At 40.7% G+C, this 17,290-nt stretch overlaps 1 protein-coding gene across 1 annotated transcript in view; it reads left to right on the top strand.

Moving 5' to 3' along the window:
• The first annotated feature begins 1,703 nt into the window (after nucleotides 1-1,703).
• LOC110498786 (lutropin-choriogonadotropic hormone receptor) overlaps nucleotides 1,704-17,290 on the top strand; it is a 37,191-nt gene continuing 21,604 nt past the window's right edge. Inside the window, exons 1-5 of the mRNA XM_090212966.1 lie at nucleotides 1,704-1,909; nucleotides 2,900-2,971; nucleotides 13,177-13,251; nucleotides 13,700-13,774; nucleotides 13,960-14,040. Coding sequence (XP_090069092.1) covers nucleotides 1,704-1,909; nucleotides 2,900-2,971; nucleotides 13,177-13,251; nucleotides 13,700-13,774; nucleotides 13,960-14,040 — 509 coding nt within the window. The remainder of the gene's footprint in view (nucleotides 1,910-2,899; nucleotides 2,972-13,176; nucleotides 13,252-13,699; nucleotides 13,775-13,959; nucleotides 14,041-17,290) is intronic.

The following is a 17,290-nucleotide window of genomic DNA, read 5'->3' as shown; positions in this document are numbered from 1 at the left end:
AAGTGCCCTTAAGCTTGGTCTATCCTGTGAATGTTTGCCTAATTAAATCTTTGTTTTGTCATTTATATATCTGGCTTGCACATCTGTTCCAAACCAGTAAACTGTTGTATTGCACAATAAAACTGCTCTCTTAATTATCAGTGTAAATTAAGAATAATATTTTTTTTGCTAAATGTATGATCGCATGTGTCTCTTCCCACCACTCCATATCAAGTCAAGTGTATTTGCCATATGCACAGGATACACATGGTGTACACAGTACAATGAAATGCTTAAAACATGCTAGGTCTGGATAGTCAATGCTCAACAATCCACCCACTATTGCAGAGAAGCAGAGGAGGTGACCAGTGATGACCAATTAAGGAAGAAGTCCACTGCTTGACAGGACTGAAGGCTAAATCCATTCACCAGTGAGGGTTATATAGCCGCACAGCTGCCTCTCCAAGGTTTCCTGCACCCCTCGTAAAATGACATTCATGTTCACATTATTTTATTTATTGTAGGCCAGTGCCATGGGATTGGGGAGATACACCATGTCGAATAGGCTTAAACTGCAAACTTTTGAAGAATAAATGAACTAACTTAATGTGTGTTACAAAGTAGTAGCTAAGGAAACAACTCAAAACTGCACAAAGCAGTGGCCAATAGGAACCACTAAATGGCATTTAACCAGTGACGTGAGTGATGTGCAGTCTAACCTACATTGCCGCCTACACAAATAAAATACTGCTTTAAAAACAACCCAGTGCTGGGTAAATAGTGGACATAACACACGTTTGGTTATTTTTGACCGAGCCAGTTGGGTCACTTACTTGGGTTATTGAGCCATGATCCACTGGGTCAGATCAGAAGACTGGAGGCGTGGCTTAGTACAGGCCTGACTTTCAGCTCTTTTTTGGCCACCCATGAGAGTAAATGTCACTCATGTTCATCATTTTAAGTGTGTACTCTGTAAATTTACATTTTCATTCAATATTTTTGAAATGACATATTTTAATATAAAATGTATATTTAAATATTATAAGAAAGTAGTAACTATCCCTACTTTGGGATGTGCATAGGCTCTTAAGGAACTCATACTATTGTGTAACCCCTACTTAAGCTACAAAAGTGTCAGTGCTCAACCATAACACGCATTAACAATGCAACAGAACAGATTAACCGGAATTACATTTACTCTCAAAAGTGACCCGAAAAAATATTATCTAAAAGCCACCCCGTTACTAAGCCACGCCTCCAGTCTTCTGCTCTGACCCAGTGGATCATAGCTCAATAACCCAGCATCAAAAACCCAATTTAAGGAAAACAATCTTTTGTTTGTGAACTAGCTGGCTCAAAATAACCAAACATTTACCCAAATTGAGTTGTTTTTAACCCAGCATTTTTGTCTTGTATAATTTGTATTTTTAATGTGGAGAGAGTAGAGCAGTTATGTTGTGATCCTGTCAGGGCTGGGCTATAACTGTAACCTTGTTGAATGCTGATTTACTGAGTGACGCACCCCAGGAAAATACAGGACTTTGCATTAGCGCAGGGCAGGTGGAAATGATAATGGTTCTCTCTTCTCCTCCGCTTCAATTTGCTTTGTTAGGTTGGCTACCTAGGTTCGTCTATCTGAGGTCGGTTTTATTTGAGTTCTCTTTAGAAAGTGACGATTGGGGAGAAAGGGGAAGCGGTTGATCAATGCCCAGGTAGCCTACAGGATGGCACCAGCAAGGCGGACGGTGTGGGTTCTTCTCGCGCTGTCGGGTGTTCTGAATTTGCGCTCCTGCTGGACTTTCACTTGTCCGTCGATTTGCAAATGTTCATTGAAGAGCGATACATGTTACAAAGACACGGGAGATAAACTCAGTTGCACGAGGGAAACGCAACTGAGGTCCCAAGCCGCTCCATCGTTTATTCGAAACTTGTAAGTACCCTAAAATGTAAGTCCGTTTTGGTGGAGAGATTGTGCATATATTACATTATAGCGTCAATATCTACCCATGTTTTTTTTTAAATTTGCCCGACACTTTTGTCGTTGATTATTTATTATTTGATTATTTATTTAACCTTTGAATTCAACCAGTCAATTAGGAAACACAATCCAATTTACAGTAGATACAATGATGGCCTTTTATCAGGACAGTACTGTCTGTAGTACAGTACCTAGCTACTGATTGTGCTTTACCCTCTTCACTTCAGTTTATTAAAATTCAGGCCACCATAGTAGCCTAATACTCAGCCTGGTCTCATAGACTAGACATAACATAGTAAATGTAAATCCAATCAAATTGGTATGATATGTTATCTTTGGTATGGTTACATAGTACAGATGCTTACATAAGGCAAAAATGTATGTCTAACACGAACATCTAGCAACCCATAAGTTGCGAGTTTAAATCTCATTACAACTTTTGTATTTTAGCTTATTATCTACTTTTGAACTACTTACTAATTTTTAGCTGCTTTTCAACTACTTAGCATGTTAGCTAAACTTTCCCCCGAACCCTAACTTTAACCCTTTTAGGTAACCCTTCCCCTAACCCTAACTATAACCTTAAACTTTTAACGTTACTTAAACTTAACCCTAACCCTTAGTCTAGCTAATTTTAGCCAGCTAGCTAATGTTAGCCACCTAGAATTCATAACATATCACATGTGTTACAAATTTGTAACATATTGTCTGCTTTGCAAATACATTTTCCGCTTTGTAATGTAAAACATATCATACAAAATGGGTGATGGATATATACAAATGAATACATACCATATGAAACATAACATATCATACTAAATGGACTGTCACAGATTTACATACAGAATAATAAGAAATGCTCTGTGATCTGGTTGCCAGCAGCCAGCATTACCTTAGACTACATGTTTTTAAAACAAGTTTTTCCTTGTGTATAATCTTTAGAAGACTAACTCATCTGCCGTTGAATGAAGTTCCAAGCAATGCCTTCAGAGGACTGGTCAACGTGTCCAGAATGTAAGTTTCAATTAAATGTATTTATTAAGCCCTTTTCACCTGTGACATATAGCATTGTCAGTATTCCTTTAGCCCTATTACACATTTTCAGTTTAACTCTGGGTTTACCTTTTCAATGTTATAGATCAGCAAAGCTTCATGAGGCTGTTTAAAACTTGACTAGTGCCCAGTTATAAACGTATTTGTTTTGTGGAAGACATACTGCTGGTAGCTTTTATGAAAGGTGTGATAATCTAACATTATATTGTATGAAACATGTATCTAAATGGATGTTAAAGTGGCAGTACAGTCGTCATTTTTATAATATTTCCACATTATGAGGTCAAAGTAACACTCAGATAATGGCCTTTTAGTGTAAGATGTGGTTTGTGTGTGAGGGGGCGCCCTGGAATTTCAGCCTGTTCAGGTGGGATGGTGTTTTTGGCCCAAAGCATGACATCGCAATCAGACCTAATTAGTCTGACCAATGACTTTTGGAAGCGAGTAGGCTCTAGAGTCTAGAGATGATTTTATCTACCAGGGCTGTGTATTTAAATATTAACATTTTTATCAACACACCCACACTGTCAGACTGAGCATTTCAATGGCAAAAGGAGGCTCAGGGAAATAAAAAAAATATGTTTGGAGTTATTTTCATTCAATAAACACACACTGGGATTCAATAGACATGCAGTGAAAGACTGTCTGGGGGCTTTAAGAAGAGGAAAGGAGATGTCCACTTTGGATGGGTATCTTTGGATGATGTTATGTTCTGTTAATGACTGATGTCCCCTTTAAGAATGGAGCACCCTTGATCATGCACAGTGTTGTTCTGTTATTCTGGTACTAACTCATTTTAGGAAATGTGAGGCTCCAGTTCATTTCCTTGTATTCGGAGTCTTTCTTATTATATAAATAAGTAATAAGAGCTAAGACACTGCAGATGAGTTGCCTACATACACACATCCTTTTAGAGGAAGTAGTTTGACCTACATTTATTTATGATGTATTACCTTTCACCCACTATTTAGGAGATCAAAAGCATGTCAATTCATATGAACAAATTGTTGGTTACTATTTGTGAAATAATGATAAGCGTGGTTGATGAACCAACTCACTGGCCTTATGATCAGAGTGTCCGCTGTGTTGTGTCTGTGACTACCATTAAATGTGAAGACTTATTTTATCAAATCAATTCTCTATGTACAATTATTATTACGTGATTAAACTAATCATGTTAACTTTAATTAACTAGGAAGTCGGGGCACCACGGGAAAAAGTTTATATAGTCTCTATTTCCTGAAACACCTCTTCAGATATTTAAATATGTTATCAAAACAGTCGCTTATTAATGAATTGTACCTCATCAGTTCTCATTACTGAACATTGCAAACCCTTGGATATCTGCACGAACCCTAGCATAAATTATGAATCAGTGATATACAAATTGGCTTATTTATTTATTTACTAGCTAAATAATCAAATCACAGAAATACATGAAAACACACACAATTAGTTCATACATGATACAAAGAAAGTCCCTAGAGGACAAACCGTTATGATGGCTTGGTAGACAAAGGAAATGGGGTAGGGACCGCTCAATAGCGGGAAACTCATAGCTGATAACTACACTCATAGAAAGTGCTAATACTTTACATGAACGACCGCTTATTTGAAAATAAATGGCAATTTACATATTTACGAGTGTATGTCTTGCTGTCTCTCTCTGTGGTTGCCGGTCCATCTGCTGGAGAGAGTTGACAGAAAAGTCTCTGGTTGCGTTCCCCGGAAGTCACAGTCTGTCGTAGTTGTTATAATGGATACTTCAGAGAACCATTCAGAAATCTTATTAGAATAGGATGCGTTTACCAGACTAAAGTATTTAAACAGCTGCAGTCTGAATAATTATTCTTACTTTTCTAGATTTCTTCACCATTTCAACATGGGAATGATCTCCACGTCCTCTGGTCTTGTCCTTTGGTAGAGTAGTAGTTTAAACTGCTTCACACACCAGCGTCCAGCGTCACCCAGCACGTTTTGGTCTTGTAAATTCAACCATTTGCGACCTTAGCTTACACCGTGGTTTGCGTGGTCTATAGCGCTGTAGTTCTTAACCATTTCAACATTTAGCGTTGCTCCATCTTTTCTGGTCTAATGTACATTTCATAGGAACTAGGTTTTATACTCTGTGGAAGAAGGGTTGGTTCTATGACGCCTAATGTGATGTCTGGGCTCACGGGGGTGTGGCCACTGACTAGTTACAACTTTATGAAAATCCATACTCTCATTTAGAAGGTTAACATCACATTACATCTTTTCACAAATAGTTTAATGTTTAATCACATACGTTTCACAATATTTAGATGTAAACCTGACAGAGATACAGTTATGTATGTTTCCTGTCTTTCATGAGATCACCAAATGAAACACACTCAACATAACTGTCCTTTAAGTGTCCATGGATCATTCTCATTCAAAATAGAAACATTGTTTAATTATTCAAACGTTTGATGTCCAAGGGTGTCTCTGTGTTCCACAGTTTACATTCCAATCTCGAACACTACAGAGCATAGGGGCATTTTATGACTGACCATAAAACAGTCTACTTCCCGCTCTCCCCCTCTGAGAGAGCACGCTGTAGAGCGGACCCCCCTGTAACCCGATCCTTCAGATCGTCACAGGAGAGTTATGACAGCCGGAAGGTTCGGAGTTTGTTCCCCGGCCGAGTCATACCAAAGACTGAAAATGGGACCCAATGCGTCTCTGCTTGACACTCAGCATTTAGGAGATGGAGTGGGAGTAAGGCCCTGTGATAGACTAGCAACCTGTTCTGTGGGATTACTTGTACATCAAGCTGCCTCATGCTACAGAAACAGGAAACAGTCTCCTGCTCCTATGAGTATTCTTATCTTGTATTATTTCTTATTGTTGGTGTATTGTCGATAAGGAACCTGCAAGTAAGCATTTCATTGGGCGGTGTATACCATGTCTATCCCCACATACGACTAATAAAACTTGAAACTATGAGCCAAGGCTCGTGCAAGGCTAAACTTCGGTCTACTCATGGCTGATGTTCTTCCACGGTCTATTTCTGAAGACAAAAAAAACTGTAGATAGTGGGGGTTGCTGTTTAAAATAATCTGATACTGCATACATTTTCAAAGATAAGGCACCACACTATATCCATATAAAATGTGTCTGCTTTATCTAAACTGAACAAAAATATAAGCGCAACGTAAAGTGTTGGTCCCATGTTTCATGACAGGTGTGGCATATCAAGAAGCTGATTAAACAACATGATCATTACACAGCTGTACCTTGAGCTGGGGACTATACAAGGCCACTCGAAAATGTTTTGTCACACAACACAATTAAACAGATGTCTCAGGTTTTGAGGGAGTGTGCAGTTGGTATGCTGACTGCAGGAATGTCCACCATAGCTGTTGCCAGAGAATTGAATGTTAATTTCTCTACCATAAGCCACCTCCAACGTTGTTTTAGAGAATTTGGCAGTACGTCCAACCGGCCTCACAACCTCAGATCACGTGTAACCACGCCAGCCCAGGACCATCACATCCGGCTTCTTTACCTCCGTAATGCGCAGGAATAAGCTACGGATAATGAACACATGCGTTTTATAAAAGCCAATTTGAATGCACAGAGATACCGTGATGACATCCTGAGGCCTATTGTCATGCCATTCATTCGCCGCCATCACCTCATGTTTCAGCATGATAATACACGGCCTCATGTCGCAAAGATCTGTGCACAATTCCAGGAAGCTGAAACTTTCCCAGTTCTTCCATGGCCTGCATACTCACCAGACATGTCACCCATTGAGTATGTTTGGGATGCTCTGGATCGACGTGTACAACAGCTTGTTCCAGTTCCCGCAACTTCGCACAGCCATTGAAGTGGAGTGGGACAACATTTCACAGGCCACAATCAACAGCCTGATCAACTCTATGCGAAGGAGATGTGTCACGCCACATAAGGCAAATGGTGGTCATACCAGATACTGACTGGTTTTCTGATTCAAGCCCCCACCTTTAAGGTATCTGTGACCAACAGATGCATATCTGTATTCCCAGTCATGTGAAATCCATAGGTTAGGGCCTAATTCCTTTATTTCAATTGACTGGTTTCCTTATATGAACTGTATCTCAGTAAAATCTTTGAAATTGTTGCATGTTGCATTTATATTTATGTTCAGTGTAGTTAGATAAAGTAGACTTCATCGGTCATAGTTAGGGAATAGAGCGCCACCTGGGACGCACACAATGCAGCCCAAAGATACTATTTGTACATACAAACACACACAGTGAACAGCATAGAGGGTCTTGGTCTGAATATAAGTGTCACGATCGTCTGAAGAAGTGGACCAAAGCGCAGCGTTGTGAGCGTACATTTGCGTTTATTTATATAAATGTCGCCAACAAAACAAGAAACAAAGAAACGACCGTGAAGCTTACAAGGTCTATAGTGCCACTAACAAAAATAACTTCCCACAATAACAAAAGGGAAAAGGCTGCCTAAGTATCATTCCCAATCAGAGACAATGATAGGCAGCTGTCCCTGATTGAGAACCATACCCGGCCAAAACATAGAAAAACAAAACATAGAAATCTGAACATAGAATGCCCACTCAAATCACACCCTGACCAAACCAAATAGAGACATAAAAAGGCTCTCTAAGGTCAGGGCGTGACAATTAGGCATTGTGTGGATAGAAATAGCATCACAGTTTTCATTATGAATTTCATTAATCACTTTTGTTTTTCAGTCTTATAGACACATAATAAAGTCCCAATGTGACTGATTGGGTATCAAACCCTGGTTTCTTGTGAGACACAAGACTGTGTTAGCACACTGAACAAAAGCCTCACACATGTTTTAGTAAGCCATCTTTCTTACACATGGTGGGTGGAACCAGATGGGAAAAGTGGGTGCTTATTGTTTAGTTGGGAGTTGATGGTGTAGTAGGGAGTCGATGGTTTAGTAGGGAGTCGATGGTTTAGTAGGGAGTTGATGATGTAGTAGGGAGTTGATGGTTTAGTAGGGAGTGGGTGGTTTAGTAGGGAGTTTATGGTTTAGTAGGGAGTTGATGGTTTAATAGTGTAATAGGGAGTTGATGGTGTAATAGGGAGTTGATGGTGTAATAGGGAGTTGATGGTTTAATAGTGTAATAGGGAGTTGATGGTGTAATAGGGAGTTGATGGTGTAATAGGGAGTTGATGGTTTAGTAGGAAGTTGATGGTGTAATAGGGAGTTGATGGTGTAATAGGGAGTTGATGGTTTAATAGTGTAATAGGGAGTTGATGGTGTAATAGGGAGTTGATGGTGTAATAGGGAGTTGATGGTTTAGTAGGAAGTTGATGGTGTAATAGGGAGTTGATGGTGTAATAGGGAGTTGATGGTTTAATAGTGTAATAGGGAGTTGATGGTGTAATAGGGAGTTTATGGTTTAGTAGGGAGTTGATGGTTTAATAGGGAGTTGATGGTTTAGTAGGGAGTTGATAGTTTAATAGGAGTTGATGGTGTAATAGGGAGTTGATGGTTTAATAGTGTAATAGGGAGTTGATGGTTTAATAGTGTAATAGGGAGTTGATGGTGTAATAGGGAGTTGATGGTGTAATAGGGAGTTGATGGTTTAGTAGGAAGTTGATGGTGTAATAGGGAGTTGATGGTGTAATAGGGAGTTGATGGTTTAATAGTGTAATAGGGAGTTGATGGTGTAATAGGGAGTTTATGGTTTAGTAGGGAGTTGATGGTTTAATAGGGAGTTGATGGTTTAGTAGGGAGTTGATAGTTTAATAGGAGTTGATGGTGTAATAGGGAGTTGATGGTTTAGTAGGGAGTTGATTGGGTAATAGGGAGTTGATGGTTTAGTAGGGAGTTGATGGTTTAATATGGAGTTGATGATGTAGTAGGGAGTTGATGGTTTAGTAGGGAGTTGATGGTTTTGTAGGGAAATAATCTGACCATGGTTACTGTAAATTTAGATAGCTGGATGCTACACTAATTTAACAATCTAAAACATTTTAGCTGACGTGGGATAATTGAGTGACTATTAGTGACTGACATAACAAGAGAAAAACTGTTGGTGCACAACCACATTTCGATATTGCACCTTGTGTATTCGACAATTCTACCTTGCAAAAGTTGAGACCCAGACTGAGTTCCCAAAAAAACTATGTATTTAAAGTGCTGCCTGCTATCCAAATGTAGAATTTGAATAATCATTATATTTCTACGATTCCAACAGTTCACCAAATAATTAGGCCTAGATTGTTGGTTCATATCATGCAGCCCTACGTGACAAAGTGCGGAAATTGTAACATGAGTGCAGGAAATGCAGAATATTTTTGAAAATGCTAAAACATTTTTGGGGTTGAAGTTGGATTGAACAGTATAAAACAATCAGAATGTAGAATGCCCCATTGAAATCACGTATAATTTATGTGTTGCCACTCTAGGGTCATGAACTACTCATAAAGCATATTTAGAACTTTAATTATTCCAAAACATCAAATACCATCAAAAACTTGAAAAATATTGTGATTTGATATTCTGGCCATATCGCCCAGCCTAGTTCGTGCTTATTTTATTATAATTTATGGTCAGCTTGCTGCAAGTAGTTATTGTAAAATACACGGTAACTTACTTTGGCTGATCTCTGTCACTCTTACTGACCTGATGGTGTGGCAGGAAGGTCAGTTTGCTGTCAACCAAGCGGTTGAGGCCAGGTGAGGCTGAATCCCAAGTATCCTCACCACAAAAAACACTTAGTACTTGTCAACTCATGCTAAGCTGCAGTTGAAGTCGGAAGTCTACATCTTAGCCAAATACATTTAAACTTTTCACAATTCCTGACATTTAATCCGAGTAAAAATTCCACATTATTTTAACAATGTGAAATGTCAGAAGAATAGTAGAGAGAATGGTTTATTTCAGCTTTTATTTCTTTCATCACATTCCCAGTGGGTCAGACGTTTACATACACTAAATTAGTATTTGGTAGCATTGCCTTTAAATAGTTTAACTTGGGTCAAATGTTTTGGGTAGCCTTCCACAAGCTTCCCACAAAAAGTTGGGTGACTTTGGCCCATCCCCTCCTGACAGAGATGGTGTAACTGAGTCAGGTTTGTAGGCCTCCTTGCTCGCACATGCTTTTTCAGTTCTGCCCACAAATGTTCTATGGGATTGAGGACAGGGCTTTGTGATGGCCACTCTATTACCTTGTTAAAGACATTTTGCCACAACTTTGGAAGTATGCTTGGGGTCATTGTCCATTTGGAAGACCCATTTGCGACCAAGCTTTAACTTCCTGACTGATGTCTTGAGATGTTGCTTCAATATATCCACATCATTTCCTCCCTCATGATGCCATCTATTTTGTGAAGTGCACCAGTCCCACCTGCAGCAAAGCACCCCCACAACACAGTTGGGATGGTGTTCTTCGGCTTGCAAGCCTCCCCCTGTTTCCTCCAAACATAACGATGATCATTATGGCCAAACAGTTCTATTTTTGTTTCATCAGACCAGAGGACATTTCTCCAAAAAGTACGATATTTGTCCCCATGTGCAGTTGCAAACTGTAGTCTGGCTTTTTTATGGCGGTTTTGGAGCAGTGGCTTCTTCCTTTCTGAGCAGCCTTTCAGGTTATGTCGATATAGGACTGTGTTTTACTGTGGATATAGATACTTTTGTACCTGCTTCCTCCAGCATCTTCACAAGGGCCTTTGCTGTTGTTCTGGGATTGATTTGCACTTTTCACACCAAAGTGCGTTCATCTCTAGGAGACAGAACGCGTCTCCTTCCTGAGCAGTATGACAGCTGAGTGGTCCCATGGTGTTTATACTTGCGTACTATTGTTTGTACAGATGAATGCGGTACCTTCAGGCGTTTGGAAATTGCTCCCAAGGATGAACCAGAATTGTGGAGGTCTACCATTTTTTGGGGGTGACAAACAATGTATTTTCCAGCATAATAGAACACCTTGCCATAAGGCAAAAATGATAACTAAGTGGCTCGGGGAACAAAACATCGATATTTTGGGTCCATGGCCAGGAAACTCCCCAGACCTTGATCCCATTGAGAATTTGTGGTCAATTCTCAAGAGGCGGGTGGACAAACAAAAACCCACAAACTCCAAGCATTGATTATGCAAGAATGGGCTGCCATCAGTGTGGCCCAGATGTTAATTGACAGCATGCCAGGGCAGATTGCAGAGGTCTTGAAAAAGAAGGGTCAACATGTCATGTATTGTCATGTTGTGTCTTGTTTCTGTCCTTTCCCTTCACCCTGTCTCCCTCTGCTGGTCGTTATTAGGTTACCTTTTCTCCCCCTCTTTCCCCCAGCTGTTCCTTGTCTCCTCCTAACTACCTCGTCACCCCTTTTCCCACCTGTTCCCTTTTTCCCTCTGATTAGTCCTCTATATCTCTCTCTGTTTTTGTTCCTGTCTTTGTCGGATTCTCGTTTGTGTTACTCATGCCTGAACCAGACTATCGTCGTGTTTGCTGCAACCTTGTCCTGTCCTGTCGGAATCTGCCTGTCCATCTGAGCCTACGTGTGTTTCGTCATTAAAGTAACTCTGTTTTGTTAATTCGCTTTTGGGTCCTCATTCACGCACCTTAACACAACACTACAAATATTGAGTCTTTGCATCAACTTCATGTAATTGTCAATAATAGCCTTTGACACTTATGAAATACTTGTAATTATACTTCAGTATTCCATATTAACATCTGACAAAAATATCTAAAGACACTGAAGCAGCAAACTTTGTGGAAATTAAGATTTGTGTAATTCTCAAACTTTTGGCCACAACTGTACATCCAGATCCCATCTAACTAATGCATTGCATGTATAGCTGGGTGAATCCCTCATCTGGGCTGACAGCTTTACCCCAGCTTGGCCTTTGAGTCAAGGACCCCTCACCACTCACAAGTCAATTGGCAAGACCCATATTATGGTATTCCATCAGGGGGGATGGCTTACTGTAGCCTGGTTCCAGATCTGTTTGTGCTGACTTGCCAACTCCTATAGCCAGGGGAACAAGCTTCCCGTGATCTGATCAGGATGCAGCTGTCTTCTTACTGATAACTCAATTAGTGTCCGATTTAGATTTTGGTTGAGGTTTATTGCAGCCCCCTTAGCTATCATTATCTCTTTATATGAGTTTAAGGACCAGCAATTGAAATGGGTTTAGAATATTTATTGCAGAAATGGAATGGATGTAAGAATAAGGATTCAGGAGGGGAATGAGAATAGACCGGATGAAGCCATGGACTGCAGATGAAGGATCCTTAGGGATTTACTCTGTAGGTTTTGGCCAGGAGTTTCAGGTAGACATCACCGTCAGGCCGTGGTAGTTGGGCTTCTGTAAGGATGGCAATCCCTTAAGGAGATCCTTGAAGGAATGTAAGTAATATGAGATAGAAGGTGGCAATGATTTGGAGGCTTGTGGATATGACAGCTCGAACTCAGTTCCACCTCCGACACCACCAAAACAACCAATATGCCGATGTCAATCTGATTTAATCCAGTCCTAGGTCACACTGGCTAATTTGCTGTGGTGGAGTTCAGATGGTATTGTCTTGTCACGGACGACTCACATTGGCTGGAAATCATGGCCCAGCCTCTCCTCCATGTGTGAGGATGCTCTGAAATGAAATGGCTTTTTAATCGTTTCACAAAAGTAACAGTAATTAAGATGTTATGCAACAACTTAAGAAGAGAGGTACACACACACAAACAAACACATACACTCACACAGGGCTGAGGGAAAATATAAGCAGAGTGGGTCGCTAGGTTTAATTATCTGGTTTAAGATGGAATCTAAAAGGCTATCTAAAGAAAAGTGTTGGTTAATTACATATCAGTGGGTGGTACGGTGGACTGGAAGGGTAAAACGTATTGAGGTCTATAAAGAAAGTATAATTAACAATAGAAGAAAGGGGTTGAGAGGGTGTGGAAGGTTGGTTTGGGATGGGGGATGGGTTGGAGGGTAGCAAGGGCATCATCAGGAAGACAGGAAACTGTCAAGGGCATGTCACTAGAGCCTCTCTGATCCTATCCCCTTTGGCCTTATCAGAATACTTCTAATTTCACTTTGCGGTCCATTTGCAGTTTACTCTCGGCATATTCTGTCTCTATTTTATTATTAAGGAGAATATTCCTTTAGAATGTGAATTTACATTATGCTGTCTCTTTTTCTTCTACAGTGAGATATCTCAGAGTGACTGCACCAGGTACATAAGAAACCATGCATTCCTCTCTCTCCACAGCCTAACTGAGATGTAAGTGTCTCACACACACACACACACACACACACCATATTACAGCATTTTCCTCTCCCAGTTCTGAAGGTTTTAATTGGTGAGATAACGTTTTGTTCCATTGAGGGTTTTGTATTTGACTGTGTTTACATTTTCTTAGTATGTGTCTCCTACCCTAATAAGTTACTGTAATAGACTGTGGTTTGTTTGAGGATTTTGTTGTGGGTCTTTTAACTTTTTTCTAAATCCATTTGTCTGGATTGAACACAACAATTCATGCCGAATTTTACTTATTTACTTAATCCTCTTCATTCCTGGACAGAATATTACTGTAACAAAATAATGTACACGTATGATTCACAAGTGCACTTATCACGAGTAAAAATATGTTACTTGATTGGGATGTTGGAAATCAGTGTTAAAGTTTTCTAAATAAATGTTTATTGTGATGCTTTCTTTTATTCCTTAGACAGATACAGAACATCAGAAATCTGATCAGTATAGAGAAGGGGGCCTTCACTGATCTGCCCAAGCTGAGATACCTGTAAGCTTTTATGGCAATATTATTGTTAGTTACCATACTACTGTAATTCCAGCTACAACAACTCAGTTTGTCAATATTCCATTTTGGCATTTTGTTTACTTGATGAAATGCTGTCACAGCTTTGTAACACACACATTTCACCCACTTTTTTTAAAACCTCTTTCCCCTTCTTCTCTCTCTTCCAGGAGTATCTGTAACACAGGAATAATACACTTTCCAGACTTCTCCACCATCTCCTCCCTGGTCATACTGGAGTACTTCTTCCTGTATGTATAATATTCTAAACTGGGTGGTTCAAATCAAATTTTATTTGTCACATGCGCCGAATACAATTACAGTGAAATACTTACTTACCAACAACGCAGTTTTAAGAAAATACCTTAAAAAAGGTAAGAAAAACAAATCATTAAAGAGCAGTAGTAAATTACAATAGCGGGTGCTATATACAGGGGGTACCGGTACAGAGTCAATGTGTCAATGTGCGGGGGCGCCGGTGTCGAGGTAGTTGAAGTAATTATGTAAATGCAGGTAGCGTTATTAAAGTGGCTATCCATAGATGATAACAGAGAGTAGCAGCAATGTATTGGGGGTGCAAATAGTCTGGTTAGCCATTTGATTAGCTGTTCAGGAGTCTTATGGCTTGGGGGTAGAAGCTGTTTAAAAGCCTCTTGGACCTAGATTTGACGCTCCAGTATTGCTTGCCGTGCGGTAGCAGAGAGAACAGTCTATGACTAGAGAGAACAGTCTATGCCTAGGGTGGCTGGAGTCTTTGACCATTTTTAGGGCCTTCATTTGACACCGCCTGGTATAGAGGTCCTGGATGGCAGGGAGCTTGGCCCCGGTGATGTACTGGGCCGTAAGCACTACCCTCTGTAGTGCCTTGCGGTCGGAGGCCGAGCAGTTGCCATACCAGGCAGTGATGCAACCCGTCAGGATGCTGTCGATGGTGCAGCTGTAAGGATCTGAGGACACATGCCAAATCTTTTCAGTCTCCTGAAGGGGAATAGGTTTTGTCGTGCGCTCTTCACAACTGTCTTGGTGTGCTTAGAATATGTTAGTTTGTTCATGATGTGGATGCCAAGGAACTTGAAGCTCTCAATCTGCTCCACTACAGTCCCGTCGAAGAGAATGGGGGCGTGCTCGGTCCTCCTTTTCCTGTGGTCCACAATCATATCCTTTGTCTTGATCACTTTGAGGGAAAGGTTGTTGTCCTTGCATCACACAGTCAGGTCTCTGATGTCCTCCCTATAGGCTGTCTCATCGTTGTCGGTGATCAGGCCTACCACTGTTGTGTCATCAGCAAATTTAATGATGGTGTTTGAATTGTGGCTGGCCATGCAGTCATGAGTGAACAGGGAGTACAGGAGGGGACTGAGCAGGCACCCCTGAGGGGCCCCTGTGTTGAGGACCAGCATGGCAGATGTGTTGTTACCTACCCTTACCACCTGGGTGCGGCCTGTCAGGAAGTCCAGGATCCAGTTGCAGAGGGAGGTGTTTAGTCCCAGGGTTCTTAGCTTAGTGATAAGCTTTGAAGGCACTATGGTGTTGAACACTGAGCTGTAGTCAATGAATAGCATTCTCACACAGGTGTTCCTTTTGTCCAGGTGGGAAAAGGCACGTCTGTGCTAGAAAAATAGTCCTGGAGTTTAGCATCTGCTTCATCTGACCACTTTTTTTATAGACCGAGTCACTGGTGCTTCCTGCTTTAATTTTTGCTTGTAATCAGGAGGATAGCGTTATGGTCAGATTTGCCAAATGGAGGGCGAGGGAGAGCTTTGTACGCATCTCAGTGTGTGGAGTAAAAGTGTCTAGATTTGTTTTTTTCCCCTGCATTCACCGGCCACAAGGATTGCCGCCTCTGGATGAGCGTTTTCCTGTTTGCTTATGGTGGAATACAGCGCATTGAGTGTGAGAGAAACTTTGAGACTTACTTAGATATCGTGCACCAGCTGTTGTTTACATAAATGCATAGGCCCCCGCCCCGTGTCTTACCAGAGGCTGCTGTTTTGTCTTGCTGATAGAGTGTATAACCTCAATACTTTGTTATACACACTTTGTTGGCAATGACAGAGGTCAAACATTTTCTGTAAGTCTTCACAAGTTTTTCACACACTGTTGCTGGTATTTTGGCCCATTCCTCCATGCAGATCTCCTCTAGAGCAGTGATGTTTTGGGGCTGTTGCTGGGCAACACGGACTTTCAACTCCCTCCAAAGATTTTCTATGGGGTTGAGATCTGGAGACTGACTAGGCCACTCCAGGACCTTGTGTTTGGGATCATTGTCATGCTGAAAGACCCAGCCACGTTTCATCTTCAATGCCCTTGCTGATGGAAGGAGGTTTTCACTCAAAATCTCATGATACATGGCCCCATTCATTCTTTCCTTTACACGGATCAGTCGTCCTGGTACCTTTGCATTAAAACAGCCCCAAAGCATGATGTTTCCACCCCCACGCTTCACAGTAGGTAAGGTGTTCTTTGGATGCAACTCAGCATTCTTTGTCCTCCAAACACGACAAGTTGAGTTTTTACCAAAAAGGTCTATTTTGGTTTCATCTGACCATATGACATTCTCCCAATCTTCTTCTGGATCATCCAAATGCTCTCTAGCAAACTTCAGACGGGCCTGCTGTTATCTTTAGGTGACCAATTACCTCCATTACATCAGGAGGATCAAACTGAAGCAGAGAAGCAAACTAATAACACACTAATAACAAACAAAAGACAATCAATGCAGCAGCAGAGAACAGAGCTGTGGAACTGACAAATAGAGGGGAGGTAATAAACAGGTGATTAGTGAGTCCAGGTGAGTTCAATATCGCTGATGCGCATGACGAGGGAAGGTTGGTGTGCGTAATGGATGATAGGAGTGCGTGATACAGGGCAGCCTGGCATCCTCAGACATATTCCACATTACATGCTACTAATCATTCACATCTGTTCATTTCCAGCTACCAATGAGAAGTGGACATTTTAAAAGTGGTCAGAAATGTCAGTTTAAAGCATACCTGCATTAGCCACATTATTTAAAGAATTTGTTAAAAATATTTTCAATAAGGGTGGCAGATGATCTGGTTAGATAGCTGGAGTATAAAGTATTTAAAATGTCAGATGTTAGTGAGTGGTTCTCATTTTTAAATACATTTATGTTGTAATCACCCAATAGAAAACACATTTGTATCTCCATGAATAATCAAATCCAAGGTTGATCCAAAGATATTAATGAAACTACCAATGTCAGAATCGTGTGGCCGATAGATGCATCCAATACCACATTTTTATCAACCAAAAAATGAACAGGAGGGAATTTCTATGAAAAGAGATTCAATATCAATGTCATCAGATGCAAGTGCGAGGTCAACAATACAAATAAATGAAAATGTTCATGAACAAAAATGGACACTCTTCCCACTCTTGAGGTTCTACAGTGGTGAACAGCATTATGGAGACATGTCATAAAGAGAAGAGAAAAGGATAGGAGAGCAGGGATAGGAGAGAAGAGAAGAGGAGAGGAGA

This window comes from Oncorhynchus mykiss, chromosome 20 (genome assembly GCF_057628025.1).
Source record: "Oncorhynchus mykiss isolate SJ-2025 chromosome 20, ASM5762802v1, whole genome shotgun sequence".
Taxonomy (NCBI): domain Eukaryota; kingdom Metazoa; phylum Chordata; class Actinopteri; order Salmoniformes; family Salmonidae; genus Oncorhynchus; species Oncorhynchus mykiss.
The sequence above is the reverse complement of the archived record's forward strand: the minus strand, read 5'-3'. Positions and strand labels throughout refer to the sequence as shown.